The 25,451-nt window shown below is 39.7% G+C and overlaps 1 protein-coding gene across 5 annotated transcripts in view; it reads right to left on the minus strand.

Annotated features, from left to right (window-relative positions):
- Positions 1–25,451, minus strand: part of ATP6V1C1 (ATPase H+ transporting V1 subunit C1) — a 56,740-nt gene that overhangs the window by 4,709 nt on the left and 26,580 nt on the right. For 4 of the 5 annotated variants that reach the window (XM_068395904.1, XM_068395905.1, XM_068395906.1 and 1 more), the window contains 7 exons: positions 14,612–14,794; positions 12,016–12,083; positions 10,792–10,877; positions 9,695–9,789; positions 4,599–4,690; positions 3,402–3,500; positions 1,409–1,477 (listed from right to left, as the gene is read on the minus strand). In XM_068395904.1, the coding sequence (XP_068252005.1) occupies positions 1,409–1,477; positions 3,402–3,500; positions 4,599–4,690; positions 9,695–9,789; positions 10,792–10,877; positions 12,016–12,083; positions 14,612–14,743 (641 nt within the window). In that variant the 5' untranslated portion in view covers positions 14,744–14,794. Of the gene's footprint in view, positions 1–1,408; positions 1,478–3,401; positions 3,501–4,598; positions 4,691–9,694; positions 9,790–10,791; positions 10,878–12,015; positions 12,084–14,611; positions 14,795–20,902; positions 20,991–25,451 lie in introns of those variants that run through there. The other variant, XM_068395908.1, reaches the window with a different exon arrangement.

The following is a 25,451-nucleotide window of genomic DNA, read 5'->3' on the forward strand; positions in this document are numbered from 1 at the left end:
CCTTTACTCCGCTCTCATGAGACCCCACCTGGAGTACTGCATTCAGCTCTGGGGCCCCCAACATAAGAAGGACATGGAGCTGTTGGAGCAAGTCCAGAGGAGGGCCACGAAGACGATCAGAGGGCTGGAGCACCTCTGCTGTGAAGAAAGGCTGAGAGAGCTGGGGCTCTTCAGCCTAGAGAAGAGAAGACTCCAGGGAGACCTCATAGCAGCCTTCCAGTACCTGCAGGGGGGCCTACAGGAAAGCTGGAGAGGGACTTTTTTCAAGGGCAAGTAGTGATAGGATGAGGGGGAACAGTTTTAAACTGAAAGAGAGTAGATTTAGATGAGATAACAGGAAGAAATTCTTTACTGTGAGGGTAGTGAGACACTGGAACAGGTTGCCCAGAGAACCTGTGGCTGTCCCCTCCCTGGCAGTGTTTAAGGCCACGTTGAATGAGGCTTTGAGCAACCTGGTCTAGAGGAAAGGTGTCCCTGCCTGTGGCAGGGGGGTTGGAACTAGATGATCTTTAAGGTCCCTTCCAACCAAAACCATTCTATGATTCACCTTAGGAAAAAAGCTTGAAGAGATCTAGACGATTCCTCAGTGTCATACTGTCTTCAATACAAGCATTATCCAACATACCAAAGTCACCTCTTCTTAAGCTATCCCTGCATCATGGTTTCCCAGCAATTAAATAAGAATCATTAGCAGATCTCCCACTAGGTTTAAGTCGATCCAACTCACATGTTAGTTAGCCAGAGCAAGTTCAGATTTTATAACTGGCGTAGAACTGGTAATGTCAGATCTGCCTGGTCAAAACCTCACTCTAGCAGTTAAAATTAACAACACAGCAATGCTTTGTGCTACATGTTGACTTTATTTTCAATGTGGTTACAAGATTGCTGAAGTGGCTTAACAGTATTATCAAATCCTGGCTTCAGCCTTGCCCACCACAAACACCAAGCACCAGCCTGGTATGGAGGACCTTTGTTAGCCCGAAAGAGAGAAGTTACTTTTCTCTGCACACAAGAAAACCATCTACACTTCCAGTTCATTCTTCAGCAGCTTTCAAAGAGTATATGTAACTTGTTTCAAGTCCTCTGAATACATGCATAAAGCTTACAGGTTAGCAGCTACTATTTGTTGCTAAACCCCACCATGCACTTGAAGCTGAATGTGCCTGATCTGAACTAGATTAACTTCTCAATTCTTTTACTCTTCCCACATAAGTTAGTTTGATAACTCTGTTAACCCTAGAGTTAGTTCCTTTGAATTTTTCCTCAACTACAACATAATCAAGATAAAGCTATAAAGATAGACGTTTTGACAAGTTTTTGACCAATCTTTAAAATTCAAAGTCACTATAGATAAAGAACACGTAAAATATGCACATGCAAGTATGAGATTTAGCATTTAACAACTTACTTGCTGGAACGTGGTACAACCATCTCTGCTAGCGTTTCATATTGCTTAACCCAGTCATTATAATTTAACCTAGAAAATACACAGGTTATAGACGACTTTTAGTACTGTAGTAAGAAATCTTAGATTAACAGATCAAGTTTTTCCAAAAAAAGTTAAAAACATTTAATCCATCACATCTTCCAGCCCAGGTGTAGGTTGTCAGAAATATACAAGACATCAGGGACAGTCCTCCTCATGCTTTTTTTAAGATTATTGTTAAATAAACTATAATGATAAAATATGTTACTTTTGCTATCTTCAGTCTTCATATAAGTTTACAAGTGTAAAATTTTTTTAAATCAAAGAACTATGAAATTAAATTAGTCATCATTAAGTACAGACCTCAGGGGACCAACTGGACTTAACTGTCAAGATTTATTAGAAATTCCTTATGTAACTCTGCTCTTCTGAGTTACTAATAGCAATACTTTTTCCACAATTACAAATGGGTTCCCCAGAGTCCCTGCACTTGCCTGAAGGAGTGAGCATTTTGGAAGCCCTGCCTTTCTGTAGTTGTGGTGAACAGGTTCCACCCTTTCAACACCAAAACAAGTCAAAGGTAAAAGAAAAATAACAGCCAAGTGTCACGGTTTAAAGCTGGGCTGGCTATTAAACCTGTGGCAGATGCTCTCTGTTAACCCTTCCCCCCCCCACACCCGAAGGGAAAGGGAAAAGGGAGAGAGACTTACGGGTTGGAAAGTTAAAACAGTTTTAATAAACTATAATAATGAAAAAGAGTATAATAAGAATAATAGAAATAATCAAATATATACAAAACCAAGATCAAGAGCTTGGAAATCCTCCTCAGGCAGAGTTGCTCCCCTCAGCACGGGCAGAGGGGAAAATGCAGTAGCTCCCCTGCCATCACACCTGCAGGCTTTTAACTGGAGAATTGGCAAAGCTGATACCAATCAGTGGGAGAAAGGAGGGCCCCTCCCTCCTGGGCCCCACCTCCAGGAGGCAGTGGGTTAGTGATAAATAGGAAAGTGAGAATGACGTGTATAGGATGGAATACCTCGTTGGTCAATCTTGGGTCACCTGCCCTGTCTGCTCCTCCCTGCAGGTGCAACCCCCCTTCGGCTCTTCACTCATAAGCAGTGAGGAATTTAGCAGTGACCTTGGTTTCTCTAAGACTAATTGGCCTGGTTTGGGCCAAACCAGGACACCAAGATATGCTAACCATCTGTTTTCTGCTACAGGCACTGCAAAACTGTTTTGCTTTCACCAGAGTTTTACATGTGAGAGACTACTGCTTCATGTGACAATCAGCCTACTGGCTATCTTTAAAGTTAGAAGCTCTCTTTGTTCCCAGCTCCAGAAAGACAGTCTAGTGCCATTTCCTCATTTTACAAGAGTCTTAAGGACATCTGTGGGGTGAGTTTTTTGTTGTTTAAACATTTCAGATAAGGAACAACCTGTTCCCAGCAAACCTCTGTCATGACATAAGCAGTGTGCCATTGGTAGAGACTTAGATCAGTAAAAAAGCAGCATTCTGGCAATCTGAAAAAGCACAGAGCAAAGAAGTAGAGAGTTCACGTTGCTCACAAAGTAGTGAAAGCCAGCATAGTCCTAACCAGGATAATTCAATCATTTAAGCCTTCTAATGTAAAACAAGTCATGTTTTTACTCAGTACTTATTATTTTCATAAGGATACCTTCTGCAACATGACTAGCCATGGCTAATATTAGGTAAGAGACATAAGTCTAATCTCCAGTTTCTTAAATAAATTCATGACCACTCAGCATTCGTTATGATGAGTTCTCGTGAACAATGGAATATAGGTATACAGGCTCATTTGCCTCTACTAAGCATCCAAAAGTTTGCGTTAACTCATCCAAGAAAACCCCAAATAAATTCAGATGTCCCTTCTTACAGTATTATAGGGGTGTGGGATCTATTATTTGATTTATATTTCTTGTTTTATTGTGCTCTTAGTACAAATAATAAACTTACTTCGGTACAATTACTAATAACGTGACCAAATATTCTGAATCGAGTACGAAGTCCTCTTTCTTTACAATATCAGCAAGACTTCTGGTTAACAAGCTTCCCCTGCAGAGAAACAAAGACAGCCAGACTAAATACATGTTTAAGAATGGAATTCGTCTGGACAACAGGTTCTAGTGCTTGATAGGATAACATTTTCAAAAATATATTTTACTTAAGCATTCGCTATTAGCAGAGCAAACAAAAGGTCCTTATACGCATTTTATATCTTACTGCCTAAAGTCACGGAAAGTTTTTATCAGTAGCTCTACTGCTGTGCGTCATTTCCATATTCCAAACACCTCACACACTTAAGAAGCCAAGTTCTCTTTTTAAAAGTGATTTAAAAACACAAGAACCATTAAAACCATTAATTGTGAAGTCTAGTATATGGACCCTCAGAGTTACAACTAACCTAGTACAGACCTACATACAGAACCTCCATAACAATTTAAAGCAGCATATTGCCTCATATTCACAAAAGACTAAGAACATACCCAGATTTAATGGGGCTTAGCTGACAAATTACCATGGCTTAAGGCGGAACTTAAGGCTCACTCATAAAATGGCTATCATTAGTATGACCCATGGTTCTGAATCAGTCAGCAGGCTTGTACCATTAACTGTAATGGTTAGGTTGGGTCAAATTAATCAACTGTATTTGCACAGAACTACTGTACCTCAACTGTATTTCAGATTAATCATCACATGTACATGACAAGACAGCATGCAGTCCTTGTTTAATTTGTTATCTGCATGTATCAAACAGCTGTCTCTCTGCTGGTTAATTTTGAGGGAAGAAAACCAGTAACATTGATATGCTTAAAGCATAAATTGGACTGAAGGGAAAAACTTCCTTGTTTAGACAGACACCTAAGTAGCAGTGTTACACACCACTTTAACAGCAAGCTTCTCTCAAAAGCTCCAGCAATTAATACTATTTGTGCATGCTTCTGTGTATTTCATAATTGCTTATCAATCACAAGTGAGCTATTACCAGCAAGTCAGTAGTAATAAATGTTCTTTTATGACAGCTGCTATTCAAGATTGATAAACACCTCAAAAATACATTAAGCTTAGAGCCAGTACCTCTTCAGATGTTACTAAGTTTCATGGTTACATAACTTTCCTGTGCTACATTGGCAAAAAAACAATGTGACTTACGCATTCTTTCTTTCCAAATTCTGAAGGTTCCCTTTCAGATTATTGTACGCTGAGGCTCTTGCTTTCAGATCATTGTCAATCTGGTTTACTCCCTTAAAGATAAAAAGAAAAGGAACAGTGTCTAAAGAACTAGAATAGTTTTTAAATTATTTCTCAATTTCGAAGCTTAGATCTGCCAACAAGAACTTAATGAAAAATACACAAGCTAAAATGCTTATTTCTCTAGCATTTGACAAACTTCATTCAAACCTCAGAAAACTCTAAGATAGAATTCCTTTAAACGAAAATCAGCCAATAATAAAAGTTACACATTCTCTTCTGGTATCACCTGGACATGCTACTGCACCCAGCTGATCACTACTCCATTACCTTGAGGCTACCACCCTCCATCTCAGCTCACAGGAGAGGTCATTTGAAGTTTACCTTCCTACTGTGATACAAGTACACTTGTGAACTCTGGGTATCATTTCCTCCAGCTGTTACCTCACTTCTCATTTTACTTTTCCCTCATCAGATTTTCAGTGACAAAAATGATGGTACGGTTTTATGAGTAGCAAATCAAGAATTAAGCAACCCAAAGTATTAATGATTTGCACCATCTACAACTTAACAGGAGACTCTGCTGCACTGCATTTGCCTACTGCAATTTGCACCTTTCCTTGAGATGAACAGCCTTGGTCATTCAGAGACAGAATATCAACTAAATGCACCATCTGCTTGATTCCAAATGGCTGTTACTATTTACAGTTCTAAATATTATGACAATTATTTTATGTCTTTTTTTTTTTTCCCCCAGAGCTATTTCCCATTCTGTATGTTTGCAGAGGAAAATACAATAAATGATATCACCATCTCCCTTCACAAAGTCATGTTTTATGCTGATGTTTTACACTGGCAGTGGCTTACAACTATAAAGAAAAATCTGTTTTATAGAGACTTTCTTCATAAGTTAGTAAAAACTTATGTATTTTGGAATGTCTGAAGTTGCACAGGGCCAGTTCCAGGGTAGACAGATAAACAGTATTTCAGACTTGAATACAATTTATTTCAGACAATAAATATATCTGTCAAATCAACAAGTAGAGGCAGCATTCTACGTTTACACTGGCAGCTTTCAATCATCTTTCAAACTTTCATATCCAAGTTCCAACTATTTTACTGTTTAGACTCAGACTCTCACATTCGGCTTGCCATTGCTGCTCAAGTAAGCCATCTTTCTCAAGTTCGCCCTCCAGGATTAATCAGAATGACTACCAAAAATGATAAATTCCCAGCTAGGTAAGTTGGCAGCAAGTGGAAGAACAGAAAACAAATGAAGCAATTAGCAGGTCTTAAACATCCAATGATACTCCTATCAGTGTGTACCCTATACAAGGAAGTATTTTTAAATCAGCATACATAGTACCAGTTGGATAACTAAAAGAACATAGTACAGTACTGGTCTAGCACCATAACGCTCCCTACTCCCTCCTTCACTGCTTCCTCACTATGGTATGTGGGTACAAGCATATAAAAATTCCCAGGGACAAGTATCTGAACACAGCCAAGGGACTCTCCCTTTATTTGGACTTAGGTGTTGACAAAACATTTTGTTTGCATGCAACACTTCAGCTTGAGGATTCAGATATGATTTTATTTCCACAAAATAAAGCTCTCTTAAAAGCAACATCACTTAGTTATACAGTGACCTTGTTTATAGTAACACATAAGTTCACTTGTCTGTAGCAGGAAGAAGTCATTAAAAGCCTCAACATTTTGATAGTTTCATTTGGCAACATGTGAATGGCTTGCACCTTTACAGATACAGCAATGCTTTAGACAAACAGGTGAGTATTTAAGGTTATTTAAATTCTTTGGCTGATGTAACCTTTAGCAAAGCATGTGAAACGTTTCAGCAGGCATCACAAAGCACACATCTTCACGAAAACTTTTTTATACTACAAGAAATGGCACTAACGTCATTTTTTTTTTGTACAGCTAGAATACAGCATTAGGGGAAAAATTAATCAGAAGCTATGAAGCTAATACCTTTGTGCATTTGGACTTTTTCCCAGACCAACAACCTTCCCCCTCCACCTTTTCCAAGGATCAAAACTTTCAACAACAGTCTAACTATGCACTGTTTAATGACAAAAAGCAAAACCCATTGATATCAAACACCGCCTTTATGAACCAATTCCATTCATTGTTTCCTAATTGTAATACTTTAATTGCTCTCATTTGTAAAGTCAGTAGCCTTTTAAAAGATGACTGTTTAGACAAAAGCCTGTTACTGCTGCACTGACTGGAGTTTACTGTAAACAAGAATCAGCTTTGCTTCCTACTAAAACAGAATGCAGAACCACAGACCTCAATGTCACAGCAGAGCTCTTGAAAATGTATTTGTGTAAAACTGCCAAATGAAGCAACAATACAAACTTCCTTCTGGAAGTAGAATTGGTGGGTAACTCACAAATGCCATTGCAAAATGACGCAGACCCATGATATTGCTGAAGAAAGCATCAATCCAACACAGTGGGCCTATTTCTACACATAGCAAAACCCAGATATTTAAACCACTTACACAGTCATTGGCAATACACGAGTGTCTTCTCTATAACTGAGCTGCTATACTCCATTAGATACCTGGGCTGCTGAAAACATTAGACTAGGGCACTAAAGCTACCGAAGTTGTCTCCTTGAATAACAGTCTTAGGACTGTAATTTCAAATACAAAGAATGACTAGATTAAGTGACAGCTCTCACATGGCACAGATACCATCTTCGAAGTCTTCACTACTGACACTGGGGTTCACAATACTTCTGAAAGTTAAAGGCTGAAAAAACTTGATGGATAGTTTCAGCAGATTTCCTTTTATTTTAAATGTTTCCAATGCTGCTATAATTTTGCCTCAACTGACAAACTCTCCACTGCAGTTGCCTTTACTCTCTCATTTTGGCAGACATCAGAATCTGCTGCCATAGTCAGTGAGGAGGATATAAAACCATACAGGAAAAGCAGTATCTGGTGATTTGACAAGCTTTTCAAGTTATTTTAACACCAACATGTCAAGAGGCTTCACAGATTTTAATTAATGTAGCTCTATAACTTTTCCTATATCTTCATGTTAATCACATGCCAAAGTGAAGATTTTAACTATGTTTTGGACAAAACTGCTTCAAGTCCTGTGACATTATCTCCCAGGTGTCGCTTCTACAAGAACATAAGGCAATTTCAGTCATCTTCCTTCTCTTTTCCACTTTATGGACACACATCTGTAGCTCACAATTGAAAACATTTTTAAATTATTTGAAATTAGATTTAACACATAGGTGTCCTTGAAGCTGTCCTTACAGAAGATAGGTACAGCTAAACATGCAGAGTAATGGAACCCCTCAACAGGATGATTCACGCTGAACTCGAGCAGACCTGTTTCTCTGTGTTTAGTATCCAGTCTAATAACTCAATGAGGTCTCTAAGCTAGTTATTTAATTTGAAGTTCAGGTTCTGGAGTACAACTTTGCTGCAAGCAGATAATTTTTCTAGCAAACTCCAGGACACAGGATAACATGCACTGAATCCTTGGTAATATTTCCATAAAGGGCATATCCCTTCATGTTCTTTGTTGCTTTTTCAACAAACTTAATAGCTACAAAACCAAGTTCTATACTATGGCAACAGGTAAGTTCCAAAAATGAGACAAAACACGTTGAAGACTTTTTTTTTCCTTTTTTAATTCAGTAACTTCCATGCCTGTCCTAAGGCCAAACCAAAGGAAAGGAACTTTTTCAAGAACCACTTCCTTGATAAGACTTGTAGAAACCACTTCACCCTGCCTTCTTATGTTCTCTCTATCCCTCTTTCCCCACCAAGTTCCTCTACTCTCAACTTAAACTTCATGTCTATACCTGCCAAGTAGCTGCTGTAAACAGCTGAATGCTTCATTCTGATACGTTCTAAAGAAGCAAAAACTTATGTACTTAAGTAGTGTCAGATATTAAGATTATTATTTTATATCTGTGGGATATTTTTAATGTGCAAATCTTAAGAGTCGTGAGACAATCAGTCTTCCTCCAACAAAACTCCACACTGCAGTGTCTTCCAGGAATAGTTACTGAGTGTAATTTATGGAGTAAATACAAGATGCAGTGATAGCCCCAAAGAAAATACCAAATGAAAGTGTTAGTTACATTCTCAGTCAGCTATGTACCATATGTTAAGATTTTGTAATATCTGAAAAAAATTTAAAATAATAGTGTCATGAAAGCAACTAACTCTAGAGAAGATGCAGTTATAGCAAAGCATGAGTCTGCCTGCACTTACCCCCATCCTCACCCCAATTATAGTTCCCACACACCCATCACCAAAGACTATCTCTACAGGTATCCACAGCAGCTGCTTCTTTTTTCCGGGTTATGTATTTTATTGACACAGATAATTCCAAGAGTCAGTTTGCAGATTACAGAAAACATAAAAGAAAAAAAAATGGAAAAGCTGGGAAGATATTAAAGCAAGGGTAGTTTACAGAGAACTCTTTCACTGAATACAGTAAGTCACTGCTGAGGACCCTACATATGCTCACAGCAAGTACAAACCAAATGAAATCCCTAAAGTGTGAAAAACTTTAACAAGGTAAAGACGGGGCAAAAACCCATGACAACACTCAAATGAGCTTTCCTCACATGTAATGTTGAAGGCTTATTTTTCCCCTCACAACTGAGTGACATAGCTTTCAGAAGGTAAATAAGTTCTCTGGTTCACTGCTAATAACCCACAAAGTTTGAGAACATCAGACAAATGGCATGATGTCAGTACAGCAAAATTTAAACGTAAGTGGCATCATTTGCTAGCTATTTATTTGTTAATTCAGTGATCTTAGGAAACAAAAATCAGCAAAGACAGCATGATGGCCTTCAGGGAGCACTCTGCAAATCCTATTCCCATCCTAATATACTTCTTTGATTATTAAAACACAGACACTGCTACCAGGTTCACTACTATTGTTATCAAAGTTAGATGAAGCTAACAAAAACAGACAAATACCTTTGAGTACCAAGTTTTGTGCATAGATATCTCAAGTTCAAGTAGGAAAGTTTTATAGAACAAATTACCTTACCTTTGCAATAATTTCTGAAATATTCTTCAAGGACTGCTTGATTGGATATTTGGCCATATCCCACTGGAACCTTGTTATATAGGTGACCAAGTCAACTAAAATTTTAAAGAATGACTTTGTTAAGATAGACAATAAAAAGACTGATGTATTATATTCCATGTAGGATTGCTGTAACAGAAGAGTACTGTAACAGAATGTGGACCTTCACATGTGTGGACCCTGTTGCTTAAGAAATTTGAAAATAAACAATCAAGTTGTAAGTTACCTGTGACCTATGCCTTCAGATATTGGTTTCTCCGCCTGTGTAGACCCTAAATGATATTTACTACTGAGTCAACGATGGCTAGAGAAGCACAGACAAAACCCACAAGTTTTTGCTTTATGTGGAGAATGCGTGGGAGAAGGGAGGGTTACGATGGGAAAAAAGGCAGCAAAGATTATGTGGCTCACCTGAAGCAACAGTTCTGTAAAGCTATCTATGAGAGAGACTACTTCAAGCCCCTATATAAGAGTAACTGTGTTAACACTAAGACAAGTGCAGAGGTCCTAATTAAGTCACTCATATTAGCCTCTCCTGCATCAATACAAGCTATGCTAAATTTTATGACATGGCTAATGAAAACAAAATATTGATTTAGAGATCAGTGCAACTCTTTACTATGATAAAATAGGCAAATATTTCCATGAGGCAACTAGTTTTATAAAGACAGTTGTTTTATCACAGTTCGGGAACAAATGAGTATTCCAGCATAGCTTACATAAAATCATACCTATTCAGATGACAGACTAATACAAAGAATGTTTACAGTGATCAGTAACAGTGATTTTTATGTTCCACCAGAGACCAGTGATGTCAAAATACAGCCCTAAAGGATCAAAAGTCTTCTGTAAGTGAGTACTTAACACATAAGTCTAATCTCTTGCCATTCTGGACCCTATAACTTGTTTCAGGGCAAGTGACTCATGGAAAAAAGTACTTCCATGTCCAGACTAGGCTTTCAGAATGTCATACAGAGAAGCCGCATTCAACATGTTTCAGGATCATTGCCTTCCCTCCTATCACTTTTAGGATGCACGTATCATGGTTAACACTTTACCTCCATTAGCCAGAAGATTCTCCTGAACTTTATCTTTACTGTCTTCTAGAACATCAGCCATATACTGGGCCACTTTCTTTACAACACTGAAAAATGAAAGATAAAGATATTAAAAAAAGAATGAAAAACTGCCATTTTGAGAAATATCATTCATGAAACTGATCTGAAATTGCCTGGGAAAAGAATTAAGAGATTGGATCAAAAAGGAAGAGTTGATTGCTTTACATATAAGCTTTCCAAGAACAGAAACTGGGCTCAGTATCTGAAGGAGATCAACTTCTTCGACACATGCTAGAACTTTATTTAAATCCTTCTCTAGTGTTGCTACTCATCAGTTCTCAACAAGGTGAGGCTACTTCCCTCACCTCCAGGTAACAAGGGTTGACTTCAGGTGTAATCTCACTATACTCCAATCTTTTTTTGAAGTCTGTGGTACTTTCAAAATCCTAACTCCTTTCTAAAAATAGATCCTGAGGTAGAAATCATCAATAATGATGTCACAAGGCAATCGTGACAATGAAACACCAAAGATAACTGAAGAGCTATGGAGAGCCCTAAACCCTCATGAGATCTGACACATAGCACATGACTTCCTCACTAGAAAAGCTATGTTTAATATTACTCACATGTGCCAGGCCAAATAGTTTCCTTTTCTGTTTAAAAACAACTACATAACACTTCTCTCCTTGAAACAGAAGATAGCTCCACAAGTTCTGGTTATGTGACATTTTGTTACATTTGTTCAAAATCACTTTCAAAGGACAATTGGTTCTTCAAAATGAACAGCTTTTGCATTTTAATTTAATGCTGTTTCATCATCTCTGTGGATTAGCAAAGAATGTGGTTACCTTCTCAAAGTCTGTAAGTAGTACTCTAACTTGCTAAAGGAACAATTTTTACTCCATTTCATCATCACTTCCTGCAGCTGTCAGGCTCAATTCTTAACAGTTCTCCAGCACCCGGCAGCACACAGCACTACTATAGGGAGAAATATCCTTCATCAACGCATAATGTTCCACTATTCCACAAGAAGTTCAGATCATCTTTTTTTTTCCAAGTACAGATACTAGGAAATACAGCAGCTTAGCTTACTGAAATCCGACTGCCTACAGAGGATCACTATGAAACAAAAAAAGTTGAAAATAATCCATGTATTGTTAGGACTCGGCAAACCATCACATTATTATTCTAATATTTTGCACGCTAGTAAAAATAAACTGTTACCCCTCCACAAATGCATCCAGTTTAGCCAGCTCATCTGACAGACCAACCAAAACATCCAGTGTGCCAACCTAGAAGGAAAGATCAAAATGCATTAGCAATTGTGTATAAACATAGAACAAGAAAAACAAATTACAATAAAAGTTACATCTCCTGAACAGGTAGCTTTACAGAACTACAAAAATACTGTACTCCAACATTTCAGACTTGTTGCTTTAACAAAGTCACACTGTGTTTCATTTGCTCAAGATACCCCTAAAGCACCACTGTATCAGATCTAGCACACTCTAGTTTGGTGCACAGTTTCAGTCCTGCATTCCAGCCATCCAAAACATGTTAAAACAACTTTTACATTATGAATTGGCTGCACTTCCCACAAGTCACTTGCTTCAGCATTTGATTTACTGCTTTAGATCAAATCTGAAATTTCTGTAATCAGATATCTCAGTCCTGGAAGCAACCAGAACACTGAAAACTTTGAACATACAAGAATACTGCAAGAGTCAGACCAACAGGAGTCTGGACTTTTTGCATGTGGAGTAATGAAATATCTAGCTTGTTTACAAGCTTTCACTCTTTCTTCCCCTCTCCTCCACAAAACACTTTCTTCCCTAATTTAATGTAATAATCTAGAGCAATACATATACCTTTCTGGGGCCAGGGATGACACTTACCTTTTTAGAATCTATATAATTCAAACATGAAAATCACAGCACAGTAAAATATTCTGTTTAGCTCTTTCATAAAGAAGTTTCAAATGGGTCTAAGACATCAAAAAGTGTAAAAACAGTATAGCTATGCTCAAGTTCAACAGCCAAAGGGTGATTATTTTTAAACAGGTCATATAACATCAGTGTTTCTTTGGTTTTCTCTCTCTCTCCTGAAAGTAGGAGATACCTCCAAAAAGATGACTCTTCTTTTCTTTAATACTTTAGCTACTAGTTTATATTTCTTGCTGAAATATTATTACGCGTAACTGTATCTGCTGTCTAGTCAAGATACTACTAACATTAATTTTAGTCTAGCATCTTTGTTCTCTATGTTTTGCATTTACATATTCCTGTTACTTTACATGATTCCTGTTCTCTTTAGCTTTGAAGCAGAAACAAGCGCAATTACTTAAGTAACACGACAACCAAATTGCTTTCCATGCCCCACCTTCTTCTGAACTACATGCAGAATAAGGAAGCTAATGTTTTGACTAGTCACTTATAAGCCACAGGACAAGTAAGTCTTTAAGCAATAATGCTGCTGTTCAATGGAGATTAAATCACTGTTTCAATAAGTTTTAACTAAAGGATCTCACTCCTTAAACAGTTTTACCACGTCCACAGAAGCCAGACTGTTTCCCATTGTATATAGTATAGTCAGCTTCTGCCCCTGAAGCAGGGAGCAGAAACAGCACAATAACCCAAATAGGCCACATCAGTTTTCAGTGATAACTTTCTAATTGCTGTAGGCACCCTACAATTCGAAAGGCATCCCAACTCGCGTCCAAAGATCTCCTGGGAGGAGACAGACCTTTGTTGTAGCCCCTTTTCTTACCTCCACTAGTATATCTCTTGAAGTAACTCAGGACAGTCTAAATGTGAATCTAAGTTATGGCAGTTGTAAGATCCTCTTAAAAGACACACTGAAGCACTTTGTGCCCTGGGCCCATTCCTTAGCAGAGACAGGAACAAGGCATCACGCCACCTGAACTTGATCCATTCTGTAGACAGAGACTGATGGCATTTTTTCCTCTTCATTTTGATACACTTTGATGAGCTTTCACTCAATTAACTGAGCTCACAATTCTTCTTGTTCAAGAAACACTCACGTGTCAGGACAGACCTTTTCCCAACAAATACACTGGCTCATAACTTTTCCATACCCTGATAATTGTATTTAACCAAGAGAAACTGATTGTTTCTCTTCACTTCTCACAGTAATAGTTCAAACAGTTTCCTTCCCGTTTTATATGACACACATCAGCAGGTCACACTGGAATGCTCAGCCGGAGACAACCCCTCCTCTAACAGAATAATGTTACTTCTGGACAGACAAAAGGCAGCAGCTGTTTGATCAACCCCTGTATTTTAAATCGAGCCTTTTCACTGCACCCCAGCCAGAAAAGAAGCAGACAACTCAGAAGTAAAAAACAAAACAAAACAAAAAAACCCAAAATAACAACAACAACAACAACAAAAACCCAAACCAACAAAAAACCAAACCACTCCAAACAGAAAACCAAAGGAAACTGTATCATCTGAATACTCAGATCACAGGTCTCCATTTTTCTTCTAATTTTCTTCTCCAGCTAACTGCTAGCAGTATGAATTCAAGACTACTTTCCCTGGAAAAACAGCTGTATTAGCTGAAAGAACACAGACTGCTGAACCTTTAAAACTTACAGAGCGAAGAATTTTTAACTTAGAATTTCAGGAAAAAGATAATTGTCATCTAAAGTATTTTTTAGATACACACACAAACATCAAAAGGAGTCAGCAGTTCTCTCTGAGAAGTCTGCAAGTATTCCCCACCTACAGTTTTAGTCTAAAGAAACAAAGATGACGCAAACCAAACAGACTTCTGAGGATATGACATGGGGCTTACATACCTTCAAGTCTGGAATATTGAACTTTGAATTAGTAGAAAGACTGTTATTTTTTGTTGTTGCTGCATGTAGTTTCTCCCATGTCTGTTGACAGGTTTTTTCCCCAGGAGCAGAAATCAGCCAAAACTCGGTCATTTTTGTGTCTTTATCTTGATGCTTTCTGCTTCTGAAGGTAGAGGCAAGACGCTAGTAGAACGGAAGCGAGGCAGGGGGGGAAAGAAAGAACATCTGCCATTAGTTCAGAATCCAAAGCTTTGCCTGAAGAAAAAAAATCTCGTTTCATGTTACTAAAGTGCAGTTCCAGCCACTGTAAGAGATTTTACCAAGAGTACCACGTGGTTCCAAACTCATTTTTTCCTATCTTCCAAATCACATTTGCACAGTTGGAAAGTCTTTTTAAACTAGCCACCCTGCAAGTTAAAGTGGGCTCAGTGTGCAATATTAGCATCTTTCAACTGCAATTCCACAAAAGATTATAAGCAAACAATCCAACTGAAAAGAAATCCAATAGAACAGGACCCAAATCATATTTTCCCAGCTGTATACGTTTTCCAGCATCTGTACAACAGACAACTTTTTCTGAACAAATAAAAGAAAAAAAAAAAAACACAAACAAATTTCAACTCTGACGTTACAGTTTTTCCAATCACTTTTCAGTGTTTTAAAGTGAGCAAATGCCTAAAAAATACTTAAATCCGATAAACTTTCAAGCAAAGAAGGTTCTCCTGGCAGCTAAAAATGTCAACAAAAAGAAGGACACTTTCTAGTCTTGGTATCTCTGTTGTCATTGCAGACCTTCAATAACGTTACACATACCGGCATTAGTCAAGAGAGTATTGGTACTAAATACAATTTATGTTGAGCTACTTTGCAAACAACCTCAAGAAGTCAAGAGTATATACGTTCTTCTGTCACTAAGAAACAGAACAAGCTGGTTGAGAGTTACTGGATTTTTTTAATAAGGGAGCGAAGAATAAAATCAAAGTGTACCTTGACAGAATCTAAATGTCAACTTTTGATATTTTCAATGTCTTTGTAGCAGCTTTGAAAGAGTAGAGGCTAACCTACATTTCACAATAAGCACAGACTACAGCACTCAATTTTTTTGAGAGAAAGAATCAAATACTGTATTTGTAAGAATTAATACACAGTAGCAAACTTTGCCCAAAACACCACATATAGGTCCTTCATCTATGTAATCATTCTAGGGTCAACAAGTTACCAAGAGTGCTGAAGTTAGAGATGAGCTAAAAAGAGGCCTGTTAGCTGATTCTTTTGTTCAGCTACTCAGGAAGCCTAAAGCTGAGGAAAGTTTACCAACTGTTAAATTAGTATCATGAAGCGCATCTTGTCACTGGTGTAACAGCCATCCTCCTTCAATCAAGGGGCTTTGTTGATAACAAGAGATGATGACACCCAGTTATCAAGGCTCTCAGCACCACACACTCCATGATGTCTGACACTCCATTACCAGGTAGTAGCACAGCAGTGCTATAATCCTAAATACAGACGATGCCAAGGCAGGTACAGGTATTTGTGAAATAAGAATATTTACAAGACCAGACACATGTCCTACTCCACACAAGCTTATCTGGCCTGACTCAGCCCAGTTCTGGGCACTCTCCTGTGCTGCGGCCATGCACCTGCACAGCTGGTTCTATTCAACAGCTGGAAGTCCAGGACCTGGAAGTTAGATCTATGCTCTCCTCACTGGCACTACTCTCTCTTCTCCCCTAAAAAGTTGCCAAAAAGCACGTTGGAAGGAGAAGGGGTAAGGAGTTCTTTGCTCTTGGAAACAGTATGGGTGAGAAAAGGGCTCCTATCTCTGAGAAGGACAGGTGAAAAGACTGGGTCTACTTCCCCCACCATGCTGTGGCCTTGACTGTTGGGGGAATGTCCTCAAGAGCAGAATCAGAGAGGGGGTGAAACCCATGGCAACGGCCCCTCGGGAACCACTGGCCCCCACATGCTCCAAAGCGCGTGCTGTAACAATCCTTGGTCATACCGTACTGATTATTTTGGTATCGGGAGGTATCAAGAAAAATCAAAGCAACATCAGCCATCACCAATATAACATAGCATGTTACAGGGCTTCTTTGTGTAGGAAAGCACTAACCAGATTCTCTCACATAATGGATCTCCATGGGAGGTCTACTAATTATCAACAATTTGGAACGAGACAAAATTTCCTCTTATTCAGACTACTTTGATGCATTATCTTCCTTAACACATGCCAAACTTGGTGAATCCATTGCACATGATGTTTTCCTACACTTCCTGAACCCTGTCCCTGTAAAAGAGATGGCCAAATTTACAGTAAACTTCACCCACGCAGGAAGACACCACTACAGTTGACACACACACACACAAAGTGTTTAAGCTTTAAATTGTTTTTTGTTTGGATTTGACTAGACTAGGACTAGAGGAGTCTTTGGAATAAATGCTAGATAAATAAACCAGTTTAGGTGGTGGCAGCAGCAGCATGCAAATATCCAAGTAAAAGACAGAAGAGCCATAACGTAGAAATCCAGACTTCTATACAGTAAGACAGATGGAACAGTGCATCCTCATGTTTTCCACTAAAACATAAATAGCCCTTAAAGAGTAAGTATAACATTTCCAGAGACTGTATCATCTAAGGAAACAGTAACATGTTTACAATGACACAGTCTCATTCCCTGCATTACAGATGAGGAAAATCAGCTAACCATTAATAAACTAGACATCTTTTCCCAGGGGAAAAAAAAAAAAACAAAACACAGTTTTAACAGACCCATTGCAAAGAATAATTCCTTTCAATAAGTAAAGTTTTCAAATCTTTTAAAGTTAGTTTTCAAAGACTAACTGTTCAGACCTCATATGATGACTGCAAGTCCACCACAAACAAAACTGAAGTTACAAATACCTGACAGACTTGCAGCAAATCTTTTTTCATGCTTAAAAACCAAACTACTAGAACACTTCAGGATTCCTTAATATCAGAGGCAAAAAAGGATTGTTCAACTGAATAACCAAAATCTTTTTCTACTGTTAAAAGTGAAGAGGCAAAGGTGGAACAGTAATCCCAGGAATCATTAAGCTTGTGGATTTCTTTTCCCTTCCTCCCTCAACATTTTTGTCTGTGTGGCTGGTTTTCCTGAAGCTCTGTTCCATTTCTAATAGCCATGGGAAGTAAGATGATTTCCCGTTTCAGCTACCTACTCAATAGAGGTATTTTCAAATACATCGAAGTAAAAAAAACGCTTGTTCTATGGTGGGGTTTTTTATGTAAGGGAATGAATTTGAAATCAGAACTATGCAGAACAATGAACAAGAAGTGGAGAAAGGAGAAGTGCTACAGAATGGTAAGAAAAACAGAAACAGATGCTAGTCAGCCAAAAAATACATACTGACCCACTGTAAAATGAAAGCCATGAAATTTAAAGAGAAGGACCACAGAATAAAGCAGAAAATACCAAGTGTTCAAATCTTCTAAGCACATTGACAGGTATTTTTTACTAAACTATTACTTTATTTCTTTGATCTGCAGATAATGGTATACAGTCTGCTTTGAGATCCACTGCTGTGGTGAGTTTATTTTTACTTTAGGTCAACAGGTATTTGTGAATTGACAAGCCTTGGCATCTCAGCAGCCTGCAAAACCTATCACCAGTTTCCTTTTGGCCTTAACATTAGAATATATTATATGACTACTATCATTTATCAGCTGCACCTTGCCCTGAAAAATCTTACCTGTAGTTTTGACAGTATTTTAAAACCACACTATTGCAAGTATGTGATCAGCCAAAAATTCTAGTCCAATGCAGACAGTAATCTCATCGTACTAAGCCCTGTCTGCATAAGGATACAGCCTGAACTTAAAACATCTGCAGTCTGAAGCATTGTATGTTGAAACTTAAGTTACAGAGGGAAAAACAAACACAACAAAACCAAAGACATTACAAGCAGCATGCTGGCAGAAGCAAGTCTTGTTTAGATTTTAGTCTTGTCATATTCCAAGAAAACCCAAAAAGACACAGTTCAAATTTTTAAGTACTTGGCTAACAACCCAATGATTAAACTTCTTTCCTTTCTCGACTTTGCTTATGACTGCAACTGAAAGCATTAATTAAAGCTGAGAATCTAAAGCAGAAGCAGGGAGGAGAACCCCAACAAAAAGCTGCCTATCAGCTACCATCTCACCTTCCTCACTCCCAAAGACCATTAGCTGCATGGTTCCAGTCAAATTTTCTCAGACTTTCATGCTTTTAGGTTTTTGGACAACAAACCAAGGGAATAACAAAAAAAAGGCTGAAAGTATAAAACCTAGAATGAGCAATAAGAATGGACAAGTGAACTCCATGTTTACACTCATGTACCTCCATGACCAGAACTTTTTTGTCCTGTACTCTTGAGTACAATTTGTCATAGCCTAGTTTCACCTAATCACTGTTAGCTATTCTTGTTATTTCAATTGTTTCTGATGTACACTCATTGAAAGAAATATTAATAAATAGATATCTGCATACATAAATGCAATTGTCTACAACACATAAATCTATCAATTTAAAAACATTCAATACTATAGCACAAGTATAGTTAATCAAGCTAACACTTTCAAGGTGGTGTTTTTTTCCCTAACCGTTGTCCATTCAGTACCCTACCATACAATGATATTAAGAGAGCAGAAACGATGGTCCCAGTTCTGCTGAATATGGGTAAAGCCACCCATTAAGGAGTGAAAGTGCTTCTGAGATGCCACTGTAAGTATTTTCTGGCCAACTTCAGCAAAAAGTGTTTACTATACAACTGAAGGGAAAAAAGGAAAATAAGAATCAAAGTTCATACAATAATCTCTCTATAGACCATGCCGAAGAAAAGTTCAGGACTTCAAGGAACAGGTTCTGGAATTCCAAGATTACATATGGCACTAAGCTAGCTACCTTGATACTTACGATTCCACAGGTCATGGAATTACTATTTTAATACTGATTGACTGAACTGTCAGTACTCACAAAGAATGAAAGTTCTCACTTTTAAGTGCTTAATACTAGAAATTAATTAGACTATGCTTTTCTCTGAGCAATATTATTGAGTTTCTCTTGACACTTTCTCATAAGCCTAGTCACAACATAACTTTGAAGCATAATAGTCTTCCATGCGCTGCTACAAAGAGATTTAAGTAACAAACAGATAGCCAAGATGTTCTGATGGTCAAATGAGCACAACTCATCTATAAAATGCTTGAAATATTTCATCCCTTGAAGCTTTCCTTGAAGCTTACCTGGTTTTGAACCCTACCTACTCTTAATGCCCAAAGTTTGATGTATTATTTAAAATGTATTTTGCATTACAACCTTTAATTTATAGTGCGTAATTTCTATGTTAATAGGAAAGGGGTCAGTAAGAGAAAAATGGATTTCCAAAGAAAAATCTTCCATGCAGTATACTATAATCTAAGCAACACCCACTAAACAGCTGTTTCAATGCTGTACCTGGAAACACATATAGGGATGTCAAAACAAAATCCCAACTAACACACTTTGCACTGCAAGTTTCAAAGAAAACAAGGCTGGGGGAGGAGATGATTGTTTTTTTTTTTTTCCTATCAGGCTTACTCAACTTCCTAACGTGATTTAGAAGTCTCACAATATGCAGCACTAAATCCTTGAGAAGTTATTTCTTCAAGCTCACTCTCAGAAATCACTTCTGAGGCTTTGCGTTTGGCCTTCACCGCCTCCACATTTCATAAATACAAGTGGCCACAACGAGGAAGCCAGAGCCCGGGAAGATTTCACAACGGGGACTTCATACGCCTCGTGCAGAGGCAGCCAGGGGCTGGCACACGGGGCGGGGGCCGCTGGCTTTGCTCTCCCCAGAGCCGCTGATCTGGATCACAGGGATTAGATGACAGTTCCCAGAACCCGGGCAGGCAGCAGCTGCCCCGGCAGCCACCGGCGCAGGCTCCCAGGGCCGCGCCTTCACTTCGCCCGCCTCATGATAAAAACCCCACAGCGGCTACCTCACCCCCGGCGTGGGAGCCCGGCAGAGCGGCGGCAGGGCAGCCCCGACGCCCGGCAGCCCCCGGCGCGGCGCCGAGGCCTGTCAGAGCCCCTGACAGACGCGGCGGCGGCGGGCGGGCCCCCACAGTACCGCCGGGCCCGGCCGGCGCTGCCCTTCACGCCAGGCCCAGCGCGGCCCGCCGCCGGGGGAGGCCGGAGCGCTGCGCCAGCCGCTCGGGGCGCGTCGCGTCGCGTCGCGGCCCGGCCCAGGCCCTCACGCCCGGGCCTCGGCGGCGGCTCCCAGGGCGCTTACCCGTCACTGCTCCATCCCCCGCCGGCAGCCGCCGCCGCGCGCCGCCCGCACACCCGCCAGCGGGTCACGTGAGGCGCCAGGTCAGCTGACGCCGCCGCAGCGTCGGTCACGAGATGGCGGGGCGGGGCGGGGCGGGGGATGAGGAGGAGGAGGAGGAGTGACGCAGCGGCGCAGTGACTGACAGGTCAGCTGGGGCTCACGGGCCGCCGGTTCGAGACCCGGCCCGGACGGGCCCGGCGTGGTCATCGCTTCACTCCTCCCCACCCTACAGCCTGGGCTCGCCCGGGGCCCCGCCGCCTTCACGGACACCGCCAGCCTCCTCCGATCACCGAGCCGAGCTTGCTGCGGCCGCCTCGGGCGCCTCAGGGCCTGTCAGGCTCCAGTGGGCACCAGCTGCCTGAGGGCCTGGTCAGCAATGCCTGCCTCAGGGCCTGGTGGGCTTCAGCCACCGCTGGTAAATCTGGGCTTCATTAGGGAATTTGTGGGAGAAACATATGGATCAGAGCGGCCTCGTCCACCGCAAGGAAGCAGATGGTGTTCAGAAGGCTTCATATGATTTTGCCCATAAGGCAGAGAAGGATACTCAGGTTTGAAAACGTGTGTGTCCTTGCTGCGGTTGGCTAACGTTCCTCAGATCGGCACTTGGAAAACACACAGCCTTGTTGTGTAGTTCAGTGATCAAAACTATCAGTATATGTGTACTTAAACGCTCTTGGATCTGTTGTGAAGGACTTGGGAAAGAGGACAATATGTATGCAGCCAAAGAGTGGGAAAAGATGGACTTGGAAAGAAACTGTTGCAGTTTTATTTTGGCACCAAAACCCATTTTTCTTACCTTGTGCAGTAGTTCCTAAATAAAAAAATACCAGTTTGTAAATTGCTGTATTACTGGAGAAGCCAGTTCCTTTTATTGTGTAAAACTGCTTATCATTTTAATTGGCAATATTATCTGGAGAAAGCGGGAACCGTATACAAAAAGCAAACTACTTTGTTTTGCTGGTTTTGGTGAACCAAATGATTCATTTGTATTTCTTCTTTTTTTTCCAGGTAGGCAAGAGTTGTGGCCATCCTATAGCTGTAGTGAGCAACTGCAGCACAGAGGAGGCACAAATGCCATCACAGATACCAAATAGGTGACTTCACATAGTCCCAGCCCAGCAAAGGATGTGGCTGCATGTCTCTGGGAGCAACTCCTCAAGTCCAGGGGTCTTCTTCCCCTGAAGTATTTATAGATCCAGCAGCTCCAAACTCTGCTTAGTCAAGTTCAAAGTGTGAATGTTGCTGAGAAACTCTTAATGTAGCAAGTCAGTCTTCTTTCAGCCATTTATGTTGTTCTTCAACCACCAGAAGTTTCTAAAAGTGTTCCCGTTACTGAACTGCCCACAGCCATTTATAATGCTCTCGACATGTTCCAACTGGTATAATTTAGTTAGAGAGACATTTCTTGTATGACTATAAGAAAGCATACTCTAAAATAACTCAGTAAACCAGAAACTTACCCACATTAAAAGTGGGCAAGCTTATTTTTAAATACCCGCATTACAAATTCCACTAAGAATCATTTCTTAATGGCTGAATTATTAACATTCAGTTTTCAGTGGATATTCTTCTAAAACTTCACAATAGACACATTTTCTCATTATTATTGCAAGCCGTTTCCTCAAAATGTGGCACTATATGCCATATGCCAGCACTAACTAGCAAATGCAAATCATTATCTATGTTATTTTTGGAACAAGATAAGATTTTTTTGAGTGATCCATAGCTCCAAGCTATCAGACGGAAACTTGGCATTAACCTCTATAAATAAACAGAGTGGTTAGTAAATGATACTATAAAAATCAGTAGTTAAGAATAGCAAGCATTTCTAACCTGCACAATGACAATGTGCTTGTAAAACTACAGGAGGGGATTCTGAGAACAAGGACCTATGATCTGCCACTTAAAGTCCACTGCCTAATGTGTTTTTTTTTATTACAATATTAGCCATTTGGTTAATTAAGATCAATAAGGTACAAAGCAGGCCTGTAGGCAATCTATAACTCTTCCCTAGAAAACAAAATAGGAAACAAGAGTTAAAACAAATTAAATAATCAGGACTTTAGCACCCTCAGAATAAACACGCAATAACAGTGAGTGCAACGTGGTCTTTAAGCAAGCTGTCAGTGAGAAACCCAAGCCAGGTGTGCAGTAATTATAAATGGTATCATGGAGAATACTGTAGAGAGTAACATTTAAAACCAGAGCTGCTCCAATATGAGTGGGTATATGGTAGATTAAACAGATATATGTTCACTAATATTTTTGCAAACGTACTTGCCTTTAACATTGCTCCATCTGGCCTGACAGGGATATTTTTATGGAGACTCAAAAGCCTGAAAGAAATAGTACACTTTTTGGGTTTTTTTATGGCTTGAGAAATGTATTTGTTGAAATTTCATGGGGGAAGGGCGGGGGTGGGGAGAACCATAATGTGTCTTTTTGACCTCAGTTGTTTTCTGTTGTATTTTTTGAAAATTCTCTCATTAAATCATTGCACAAAAATCTCATTCTACAACCCAAATTTATGTCAAAAAAAGACCTTGGATCAGCTCTCCACATAGGTCTGTATTCAGCTTTGAGTATGTGAATGACTCATTTTTTTTCAGGAAAACTCTTACGCACAGGCTAAACACAGACTGACTTGAGTGTGCACTGGGGTGTGTGGAGATATTTGCAGATAAAACTACTTACGACTGAGAAAGCTTACCTAGGAGTTAGACAAGAGGCGGCAGGGGGGCAGGGTTGTCCTTAGGCCTGGTCTTTTACCTGATCTTTTAGCTGTGGAAAGTGGTTGCTCTTTTAGATTTGGGGAGTAAAAATAAGAACACATGAGATGGGTTATGAAAGTAGCTGCCGCTCTTGAAAAATCCTAGTGATGAAAGTAACACTACCCAGGGCCAGAAGAGTCCCACGGGGCTTACATGACCCAGAGCATGTGTGCCGCACCAGGCAACGACGGGGAGTCCCCAGCTGAGGAGTCCACGCCTGCTGCGCGGGAGCCTCAGCCAAAAAGCCCATGCAGGCTTCTGTCAGAAGCCATCCAAGGACTCCGTCCCATGAAACCCTCTCATTTGTGAGTCGAGGTTTCCATTCCACATTCCCTCATGGGTGTTTCCAAAATGAACGCAGTGAAAGGATTTTAGCTTTTCATTCTAGTGCAGTGACTCTCGACGTCTCCAAGTATTTCTGAGGGAAATACAGATTTTATTTGAATTCTGATTATCTACTCATTTTCTTTCTATTTATGTGTTTTGATGCATAGCCAACTTTTCTCCAATGATCTCTGCAGAGCTACGTGTTCCTCTTTGGTATGTAGATGACATACACAACAGAGATTGGCAGAGATGGTGTAGATTTCCCCTGCTTTCTGGCATTCTCTGAGGCCATGTTCCTCAGATATTATACAAACAAAAGCTGGCATACTGACTTCCTGAAGACAATGGAAATATTATCATTAGTTTTAACATGATCAGAATTTTACTCACAGTTTTATTAATGTGTCAGTGGGATTTTTTTATTCTGTTGATAAAGGTGCTAAAATAAAGATTCTGTGCAATTTGCAGGGGTAAAGCCCTAAAAATGGAAAGCTATATTTTCTAAAGTTTGAGAATATCTGTAGATCAAAAGATAGAAAAGAATAGTATTGCTATACATATATTCCAGTATCAAGTTGCACGGGATTCAAATATCTGAAAAATAAGAAATAGAGTGGGGTAAGATCATGATGTTCTGTGTAACACAGTGAAAGTGCTGTATAAGACCCCATCCTCCAGCCTCCATCAATTCAGCTGATGATAGGAGAAAGAGAGAAAAATTATTGTTTTCCCAGAGTTATTCAAAGAAAGTGGAGAGAAAATAGACTTGTATTACTTTGTTATTTACTTCTATTTTTCCTGGAAATGGCTTTTCGAAAGCATTTTAATGAAAGATACCTATCAAAGCACATTGCGTTTTAATCTTTCTTGTTGTTGCCTGGGAGACACGAGCCTTAAGATTGAAATTTAAGTCTTTGAAAAAACATGTTTGCAAACCGGAGCAGAAATGGTATATTTTCTTCACCCAAGCTTTGCGGAGGAGACAGAATGTCTCTTCCCTAGCTGCATCTCTGTTTTAAAACTGCCTCCCTGGACTTCAGCTTCTGATCAAGGACTTGAAGAAGATAATAAATATGAATTCTCCAAAAATTTAGAATTCTTGAATTACCCGAATTGAAGTCCCCATTTATATGCATTTATAAATATGAGCATTTAATTATTCTGTACAATGTGGGCAGCATCAGGACAGGTGCAGAAAGACTTAAACCAGGATGCCTAAAAAGCTTTGGGGCAGGACGTGCTCTGACAGACTAGAAATCCACATCCAAAGCCTTGTTCCAAATCAAGCAGCAGGAAGTTATGAACAGCATTTGTGATCCCGAGTACATGCTCCACCCAGACAGCAGCGACTGCTGCCTCGCCTGTTCAGTGCAGGGCAGAGAGTCCTTGAGTACCCTACTGATGCAGGACTC

The sequence above is a fragment of the Nyctibius grandis genome, chromosome 3, assembly GCF_013368605.1.
Source record: "Nyctibius grandis isolate bNycGra1 chromosome 3, bNycGra1.pri, whole genome shotgun sequence".
Classification (NCBI taxonomy): domain Eukaryota; kingdom Metazoa; phylum Chordata; class Aves; order Nyctibiiformes; family Nyctibiidae; genus Nyctibius; species Nyctibius grandis.